Source organism: Nanorana parkeri, unplaced genomic scaffold, assembly GCF_000935625.1.
Source record: "Nanorana parkeri isolate BGI_ZX_2015 unplaced genomic scaffold, ASM93562v1 scaffold658, whole genome shotgun sequence".
NCBI lineage: Eukaryota > Metazoa > Chordata > Amphibia > Anura > Dicroglossidae > Nanorana > Nanorana parkeri.
The window spans coordinates 123505-133899 of NW_017306926.1; the positions used below are offsets into that span (position 1 = coordinate 123505).

The following is a 10395-nucleotide window of genomic DNA, read 5'->3' on the forward strand; positions in this document are numbered from 1 at the left end:
ATGTCATTCGTGTGCAGGTGACAGGTCCACTTCGATGCCTCTGTAGGCTTGCACGGTACCTTGTGTCGCAGCAGCCGGCGGTATCCGTCTGCTGGCGTGCGTGTATGGACAGTCCGCTTTGGTACACTTGGCATCGAATTTGCAGTTGGGGTGAATGAAGAAGCATTTTTCAGCGAAGCGGCACTTGGGGAAAGCCCTGAAGGAAAGAAAATGAAGCGCGTCAGAAGCCGAAGTGATATCTGCTTATATTTGCCTTCACTGGGTCCTTAAACCCTGTGATGTCATCGCCGGGTCTCTGTGCTTTTCTATACAATGCTGGTGGGAGGGACTGACAGGGTGCTGTACATAGCTCCAGGCTGACATCCACCCATCAAGTCATTTTTAGATTTGCATAACTCCTCCCAAGAGCCGGCCCACTGCTTGCATCAGGGCTGAGGGTGTTCTATCACAGATTGTGACTGCCTTAGAATGTGTGACCGGTCACGTGATCACACATTCTAACGTAGTCACGCCCATTTTTTCCCGGGGTCAAAATGTGTGACCGGCAAAAAGGTGTAGAATTCAAAGCTTTCTCCGCTGTTCCAGGGCAGATCGGCGTCGCAGATGGTATGTCCAGGAGGACCGATCTGCCCTGGAACAGCGGAGAAAGATTTGAATTCTACACCTTTTTGCCGGTCACACATTTTTAGCCCGGGAAAAAAATGGGACGTGACTACGTACGAATGTGTGACCACGTGATCGGTCACACATTCTAACGAAGTCACAACCGGTGATAGAACAAGGGCTCTTTCAGCAAGCTATGTACAGCACCCTGCTGGACCCTCCCACCAGCCATGATCTGCCCGCATTGCACAGAGAAGCACAAAGACCCAGTGAGTATGCCACGGAAGAATTTCAAATAGCTCATTAGAATGCCGATATTGGGGGAGGGAACCAAGGAAGGCTAAATATAAGACTACTGAACACCGTCCACTTCTTCAGTGTTTTACATTGGTGGAGCCCTCGTCTGATCACTTACTTGCACACAGTAGTCGGGTGGTGATAGGCGCAGTGCTCTGCATTCTTGCATGCCGGCCAGTACTTGCAGCGCTCGTGGATCTTTGCCTTGCCAGAAACCGCAGCGGGCTCTGCAGAAAGTGTATAAAGTCAAATCATCTCCAATGGAAAGTGTTTTATAAGCCTGCCAACAATTCTAACCTGACGCAGATCAGAAGACGACAACTCGGCTTACAGGAAATGTCATCCCAAATCACTGAAATGTCAAATCAGCTTCAACATGTTCATATAATATCCCGTCATTTCAATCTTCCCAAATCTGCAGCAATCCTTAAAATAATCCCAGGTGATCCCGCCATGAAGGTCCTTGTTCAGGCACTTACTGTTATAGGGTGACAACACTCTGTCCCTGTCTTCCAGTTGTGCTCCTGCGTTGTCACCCTGTCACATGGGCTTTTATAGAGACTACAAGTGGATGTTTCCACACACATTATTATTATACAGGATTTATAGAGCGCCAGCAGTTTGAGCAGCGCTTTACAATATAAGGAAGACATTACAATCACAATACAACTCAAGACGGTAAGGAGGGCCCTGCCCCTGAGAGCTTACAATCTAAAAGAGGAGGGGCCAGTGATACATGAGGAGGGAGCTGTGTGGGGATGAATTGTTTGAGAAAGTGATGGTTGAGCGGTTAGGTTGAGGTGGGATCGGCTTCCCGGAAGAGATGAAGGCAGTCAGAGTGGCAGACAGACAACCAGGTTGGGTTAAAGAGTTCCATAGAATGGGAGACACTCTAGTGAAGTCCTGGAGGCGAGCATGGGAGGAGTTGATGACGGAGCTGGAAAGCAGGAGGTCTTGTGAAGAGCGGAGGGGACGGTTAGGGTGATACTTTGAGACGAGGTTGGAGATATAGTCGGGGGCGGAGTTGTGGACGGCTTTGTAAGTGTTTGTCAATATTTTGAATTTGAACCTTTGGGCTATTGGAAGCCAGTGCAGGGATCGGCAGAGGGGGGGGCGGGGGATGTATATGTCATGTGACGGGCCGTATGACGAGGCGTACCATTAGAGGCGTGCACATCCTGAGAATTTGGCTGCGTGAGATGGCTGCTGGGCGGGTTGTGAGGATCAGCGTACAGACCTTCCTCGGTGTAGGCCGGCGGATCCACCTCCATCTCTTCATCAGAGTGATAACCACGCGGGCTCGGCACCCCGTCCAGAGTCACAATGAACTTCGGACTTGCCGGCTTCTCCGGAATTATATTCTCTCTGAAATGAGCAGAAAAAGACAGTTTATGGCTCAGAATCTGAGACTCTGCTCTCCTGAAATACTCTGCTGGAGGACTCTGCTCCTTCCTCTATAACTCTCCTCTCCTGAAATACTCTGCTCTGCTGGAGGACTCTGCTCCTTCCTCTATGACTCTCCTCTCCTGAAATACTCTGCACTGCTGGAGGACTCTGCTCCTTCCTCTATAACTCTCCTCTCCTGGAATACTCTGCTCTGCTGGAGGACTCTGCTCCTTCCTCTATAACTCTCCTCTCCTGATATACTCTGCTGGAGGACTCTGCTCCTTCCTCTATAACTCTCCTCTGCTGATATACTCTGCTCTGCTGGAGGACTCTGCTCCTTCCTCTATAACTCTGCTCCTTCCTCTATGACTCTCCTCTCCTGGAATACTCTGCTCTGCTGGAGGACTCTGCTCCTTCCTCTATAACTCTCCTGAAATACTCTGCTCTGCTGGAGGACTCTGCTCCTTCCTCTGTAACTCTCCTCTCCTGAAATACTCTGCTCTGCTGGAGGACTCTGCTCCTTCCTCTATGACTCTGCTCTGCTGAGATACTCTGCACTGCTGGAGGACTCTGCTCCTTCCTCTGTAACTCTCCTCTCCTGAAATACTCTGCTCTGCTGGAGGACTCTGCTCCTTCCTCTATGACTCTGCTCTGCTGGAGGACTCTGCTCCTTCCTCTGTCTGGCTCTCCTCTCCAGATTGCTCTCCTACCTGGGCTGAATAAGCCTCCCAAGCTGCTGTGGCATGTCCGGTGTGGGAGGAGCCGGCATGGGGGGTGTCTTGGATACTTTCGCGCTTTTCAGGATGAAGGATCGGCTGTCCATGGGCCGAAGATTTTCCGTTTCTTCGACACCTGATACAGAAAACAAAGAGATGGAGAAGAGACGATGAGCGCTCCCCAATACGGACTCATCTCCAATGTAGACAGCTCGGCTGAAGTTTAGTGTGCTTGCATTTACCATTCTCTGGTGCTGAAATCCGTATGAGAAATCGAAGGGAATGTGATTGAAGATAGTTACCCGTTTACCATGGTAACTGCCAGTTCTGTTCAGTCAGACTTGCAATTTACACACATCTGCTACACTGCACAGCGAGGCGGGCGACGCTCTCCCTTTCTTCTTGCTTCAGCAATGCAACTTCCTGTGTTGACTCTCCCTTTCCTCAATACTCAGAGGGCAATGGATCTCCATCGCTGCTGCTCCCCAAATAACAGAGAGGCGATTCAGGAAACAGGAAGTAGTAAAGCTGAAGGATGATCTACCTGGCTGTGGTTTCTGGCAGGGAATCTATAAACCACAAGACTGGCTGAACAAAATGTCGATCATTCTTTGGCCGGTAAAGCGGTTCCCGTCTATGTACTTACATCCCTCTGAACCTCTTAGAACAAACAAACGTACAAACCTTGTCCCCAGGTTGTGCTCTCCTCCACCGGCGCTGGGTGCAGTCTGGAGAGGACGTCCATTCTACGCTCATCAACTGGAAGGACATCAAATGATAAAAACTGAAGGACCATAAATGCTTCTGATGGACTACGGGCTAAATATAAGACATGCGACGCAGCGTCACGGGGAAACCGGAATTATACGATTAGAAATATCCTTCAATGGCCGCCGGCTAAAAGGAGCTTGTTCTCACTTCCTCCCAGCAAGTGACAACGCTGCAACTTCCTTCCCCATATCAGTGTTGTCACTATTGGCCTCTGCGCTGGCTGGGAATACAGCGTGACGGTGCACGGGCATGAGCTTCTAGCAAAGCCTAGTCACATGATTGCCACTATCAGTATACCCCCGGCTTAACCCCGCCCAGTGCTCCCTAATCCCGCCCAGCTCCGCCTGCTGATACACCGCAATCAATGCAGATGATGAGAAATGCTAATGACTGGCGCATATAAAAAGAGGAGGAGCTGAATGACCCCACCCACAATTCACTTTATATGCGGGCAGAGGGAGCGTGGATTGGAGCAATGATGGGGCATTATTCCTCCTCCCACTGACACCAATGATGGGGAATTATAGCTCCTCCCACTGACCCCAATGATGGGGCACTATTCCCCCTCTCACTGACACCAATGATGGGACACTATTCCCCCTCCCACTGACACCAATGATGGGACACTATTCCCCCTCCCACTGACCCCAATAATGGGGAATTATAGCTCCTCCCACTGACCCCAATGATGGGACACTATTCCCCCTCCCACTGACACCAATGATGGGACACTATTCCTCCTCCCACTGACACCAATGATGGGGCATCTTAGCTCCTCCCACTGACCCCAATGATGGGGCACTATAGCTCCTCCCCCTAGGATGGGACACTATTCCTCCTCCCACTGACCCCAATGATGGGGCATTATTCCTCCTCCCACTGACCCCAATGATGGGACACTATTCCCCCTCCCACTGACACCGATGGGGCACTATAGCTCCTCCCCCTGCCCCCAGGATGGGACACTATTCCTCCTCCCACTGACACCAATGATGGGGCACTATAGCTCCTCCCCCCAGGATGGGACACTATTCCTCCTCCCACTGACCCCAATGATGGGGCATTATTCCTCCTCCCACTGACCCCAATGATGGGGCACTATAGCTCCTCCCACTGACCCCAATGATGTCTCCCGTAAGAGAAACAGCTTTGATGTCAATGAACACAATCCTTAGAGCAGGGCAAACTCTGGCCCTCCAGCTGCGAAGAAACTACAAATCCCATGAGGCAGTGCAAGAGTCTGACACATGCCTGACTCCCTAAGGCAGGTGGATTATGGGATTTGTAGTTTCACCACAGCTGGAGGGCCAAAGTTTGGCTGCATTCGCTCTCCGCTCTGTTGGAAATCTTCCTATGTCCCATCCAATAGCAAAAAAAGGCACAGACCTTGTCCCCAGGTTGCAGTCTCCTCCACTGGCTCTGGGTGCAGTCTGGAGAGGATTTCCAGTCTTTGCTCATCAACTGGAAGGACATCAAATATTAACAGGTGAGACATTAGAAATACTTATGTTGACCTTTAATCTACTTATATTTTACCTTCTCTGGATCCTCCCCTCCCCCTCATCAAGATGATAATGACATGATTAGAAATAAAAGCTGCATCTCTGTGCTTATCCATTCAATGCAGGCAAATTTTGGCTAGGGGGAGGGGCTGACAGGATAAGGGGAGAGGCTAGCGGGATGCGGTACATGGCTTCAAGAAAACAGGAAGCTGTGGCAACACCCACATGCGATGCTGAGCCTGAATGACAGAGAACTGAAATCCACTAAATGTAAGTGTAATCCAGTGATGCTGGACGTCCTCCAGCCAGGAAATGGGGCGGAGCTCTATCTGACTTGCTGCAGCTTCTAATGTACATTGTGAGAAGCTCCCAGTGTGCAGGAGAGGAGCCGGTACAACTGTGCAAGACTGAAGGGGAGGACAGAGGTCAGATAGAAGACTGGAGGGGAGGACGGAGGTCAGATAGAAGACTGAAGGGAAGGACGGAGGTCAGATAGAAGACTGAAGGGAAGGACGGAGGTCAGATAGGAGACTGAAGGGAAGGCCAGGGTTAAGCTCTGAAGAATTTAGCTGCGTCTGTACCTTGCCTGCTGTCCTGTGCCGGCACTTCCACCTGCTCTTGCTGATAACGTAACATGGAGGCTCTACTTTTCATCAGGATCAGCTCCTCCTCAGGGACCGGACGAGCTCGCGGAGCCACGGGAACCGTCTGCTTTGAAGGAACTTGGCGGGGACAAAACAGACAAGAAATATCAAAACACCCCCAAACCTGGTTATGAATTCAATAAAAATACGTCTTGTGTGTGTTTAGTTTGTGCGCAGAGCTGCCTCAATGTAATGAACATTATCGCAGTTGTAACATATAACGGAATACAAAGGATGTTCTTACACCAGTATATGTACCGGTGCCGATACTCGCCATTTTCACGACAACTACCAGGGTGGCAGCTATGACCGGGCTTTGGCTCTCTACCGCTGTCCTTATATCATTAGTCTGTATTGTTTTAGAAAAATTGTCACATGACAACAAAAATATATCAGCACTTGTATCTGTGAGGACTTGGACAAGAGTCAGTACTTGGTCTGGGAAAAATGGTATCGGTGCATCCCTAAAATATATATAAATAACCTATCATACATTACAACAGGAAAGCACAAGTCCCCGGGAGCCCCGTGTGCTCCTTACACATGACAGCTGGCTCTTAACGTTTGAGTTTTTCTCTCGTCCAGTCTTGGAGCTGGAATAGTATTAGTACTTGTATCATGTACGGTACTTGGTATCTCTGCATCCCTACTGAATACCTAATAAGCCACGCACTGACTATGGAGAAAGCCATTTTTTGTATAACAGGGCTGCTCGGTGCTAGTCCTCCTCCCGCTGACCTCAAGGATGGGGCACTATTCCTCCTCCCGCTGACCTCAAGGATGGGGCACTATTCCCCCTCCCGCTGAGCCCAACGATGGGGCACTATTCCTCCTCCCGCTTACCTCAAGGATGGGGCACCATTCCTCCTCCCCCTGACCCCAAGGATGGGGCACTATTCCTCCTCCCGCTGACCTCAAGGATGGGGCACCATTCCTCCTCCCTCTGACCCCAACGATGGGGCACTATTCCTCCTCCCACTGACCCCAAGGATGGGGCACTAGTCCTCCTCCCCCTGACCCCAACGATGGGGCAATAGTCCTCCTCCCTCTGACCCCCAACGATGGGGCACTAGTCCTCCTCCCACTTACCCCAACGATGGGCCGCTATTCCTCCTCCCACTGACCCCAACGATGGGGCACTATTCCTCCTCCCACTGACCCCACCGATGGGACACTATTCCTCCTCCCGATGACCCCAACGATGGGGCACTATTCCTCCTCCCACTGACCCCAACGATGGGGCACTATTCCTCCTCCCACTGACCCCATCGATGGGGCACTATTCCTCCGCCCCCTGCCCCAACCGGGGCAGTTTCTATTTCCAATGGCCACAGTCTGGCCTGCCATCCCTAAAGTTTTAACTGGCCCTTTGCCCCTGTCCTAGATCATCCCGTCACCTGTAGAGTAGCTGGTCGTTTTGGTAATAGATTCCTGAGCTTCAGATATGGCCTTTAGGATCAGGTTCTTGTTGGCTTGTTTCGAAGGAGAGAGCGTAGGCCTGAAAATAGATAAAACGCGTCAGTTTTACATGAAGGGATCATTCTCTTGTCACTTATTACAAGGACAACGTGGATCTAAAGTATATAATGATATAAAGACATTAGCAGAATTATATACATCAAGGCAAGACAAGTAGAATTTCACTGCGAGTATAAAAATCCCATTTTCTCTCGCTCTCTCTCATTGAGGGGCACAGGAAGTATAATAATAATGTCAGTATCATATCAGTATATTCATTGCAACATGAGGAAAACTGTGTATGTAATTACACATACAGGCTGCAAAATCCAACATATGAGCAGAACATTCAGACAGCTAAGCGACAAGACTGGGGGCATTTAAGGCACATTAAAGCAGAACTCCAGCTTGCAATACTGTTACAACCCCCTTATCCCTCCTCAATTATCTGCATGTATATCATAATAAATAGCTCAAAAACAATTTCATGGTCATGTGACCGCTCCATTCTCCCCCTTCTCTTCTCTTCAGTGATGATGGGCAGGGAGCATCTCAGAAGAACTTTTGCACACCAATGAATCACCCGGGTTAGAAGGGATTACATGTCCCATAGAACACTGTGCCCCTGCAATGAGGGGCCGGTACAAGCCATGTTTATAGGCATGTCACTCAGGGTATGGCAGTATTACTGGGTGGGAAACAAGGATGATAACTTCCCCAGTGACACCACCCACAACCTGCCTGGGTAACAAACACGTCACGGATGTAGTCCTCAGAACTAAATAGGGGCATTCATTTGGCAGACGTTGGAATAGGAAAAGTCTGTGCAATGAATACTGTTGCACAGCAAGAAGCTGAATGAGTCCCTAAGACAAGATGGGATTTTTATAAGAACATTACATCAATTTGGAAGTATGGGAGGACTGCAAGAATACGGGGAAGGCTGCAGGATAAAGGGACTTGAGCAATAGAAGTTAAAGGAGAACTATGAGGGGGGTGATTTTCACTCAGCCTCATAATCTGAGCCGACCTGTGACAATGAGACTGACACAGGTCGGCTCAATAGATCGGGAAGTAAGCGAACGCATACCGTCGCTCACACACTTATCGATCTATCTGTGCAGAGAGTGGTGACTGTCACTCACGGCTCCCTGCAGGGATTCCCCCCTCCCCGACCCTCCAGCGCTGACTGGCGGAACAGACAGGGGTGGGCACAGCTGGCTCTGCCTCTGGATAGGCAGAGCCAGCTGTCACTCACGCAGCTGGCTGGATCTCAACAGCAATGTTGGGATCCGTCCCGGCTGCGGCGGTCTCAGTATACCGCGAGCTGTAGCTTGCTATATACTGAGCTTTGGGTCACGGGAGGACGCTAGTTTGTGTTCTCCTGTGACCCTTAGGAGAAATATGGGGAAAAGCCCTGACCCCATAGTTCGCCTTTAAAGGAGAAATATGGGGGGGGTGCTTTTCACTCACCTCATAGTTCTAGCCGACCTGTGACAATGAAACTGTCACAGGTCGGCTCAATAGATCGGGAGGTGAGCGAACACATACCGGCGTTCGCTCACCTCTCAATCCTGTCACGGCTCTCTGCCGTGACAGGGGAGGGGCTGGGACCCCCCCGCTCGGATCCTCTAGCGCTGACTGGCGGAACGGAAGGGGGCGGGTACAGCTGGCTCTGCCTCTAGATAGGCAGAGCCAGCTGTCAGTCACGCAGCTGGGTGGATCCCGGCACAATTGTCGGGATCCGCTTCAGCTGTGGCGTCTCAGTATACCGCGAGCAGCAGCTCCCTATATACTGAGCTTAGGGTAACGGGAGGACGCTAGTTTGTGTCCTCCCGTTACGCTAAGGAGAACTATGGGGAAAAGCCTTAACCCCATAGTTCTCCTTTAAGTAACTACTGAAGGCAAAAGTTCACCTTGAAAATAATCAAACATTTTCTTAGACTACTATTAATCACAATCAGCAACAAGGCAAATTGGGTAGAAAGGATTGACCCTCAGAGAACGATGGGGCCCTAAATCTCCATCCTGATCAGAGTATCAGTTCCTATAGGTTGCAGTGGTGGCAATGAAATAAAATGGACATTGTGGCCTCTCTCTCTCTGGTGCCATCACAGTTCAGAGCAAAAGGCCGAACCCTCCTCTGATCTCTGTGATGGGACAAGGACATGCTAAAGAAGCAGGAAAGCTTTGTCTGGCTGTGCACAGTCCCGAGGTGGTTCAACAGACTAAGAAGCCAGGAGCTGTGAGCAGAACATACGATAAAACTGGCATTAGGTGACACAAGGTGATAGCAGACACCACTGGACCCCACACCCCGGCATCGGCAAATGTCCACTTTGCTCCCAGTTGGATTTCAAGCACACCTTCCTGCTTGTATCCTATAATCCCCGGAACCTCTCTATAGGTTGTGAATGACTCCAGTGACATTAGAATCTTTAGATAGAATACCTCCGCTCCGGTCTGGAAGGCACGGACACACTGCTGGATAAAGCAGCCGCCCGAGAGAGGTAAGCTTCCTCCTCCTCTTCATCTTCCTCCTCAAACTCCTCCAAAGTTCTCCTCACCTTCACCACCGAACTGGCGACGGGAATCTTCCTCTTCCGGGACCCATCAAACTGCAAAAACAGCAAAATGTTATACCGATCGGCCAGGTAAGAGGTCTGCCAGTCAGGGTGACATTATAGCCCATCGCAGACCCTGCCACAAGTTTTTATCTTTTCTAGCATTTTTTGTTTTTGTTTTACTCGCCTTAGTCCACCATCCATGTCCCCTACTGTGCCCGCCTCCATGTGACATCATCATGTCGCTGCAGTTTGTTGCAAGAGTACTCTGCCGCAGGAAAGCCAAAAGGAAGTGTCCATGTCACCTGGGAAGTGACGTGGACACACAAAGGACTCTAATCCTAGAAGACTGGACTCCTCTGGCTCCAACTGTGTATGAGTGGCTTCTGATCATACCCCCTCTGCTGGCGCTGCTGTCTCATTGGCAGGCTGCTCTCAAAATCCCCACCCCCGG

The 10395-nt window shown here is 50.3% G+C and overlaps 1 protein-coding gene across 1 annotated transcript in view; it reads right to left on the reverse strand.

Moving 5' to 3' along the window:
- The window catches only part of ZC3H14 (zinc finger CCCH-type containing 14), a 22464-nt gene that overhangs the window by 2816 nt on the left and 9253 nt on the right, over window positions 1–10395 (reverse strand). Inside the window, 9 exon segments of the mRNA XM_018563352.1 lie at window positions 60–196; window positions 1019–1127; window positions 2060–2265; window positions 2997–3138; window positions 3687–3761; window positions 5160–5234; window positions 5857–5997; window positions 7317–7417; window positions 9829–9995. Of these exon segments, the coding sequence (XP_018418854.1) occupies window positions 60–196; window positions 1019–1127; window positions 2060–2265; window positions 2997–3138; window positions 3687–3761; window positions 5160–5234; window positions 5857–5997; window positions 7317–7417; window positions 9829–9995 (1153 nt within the window).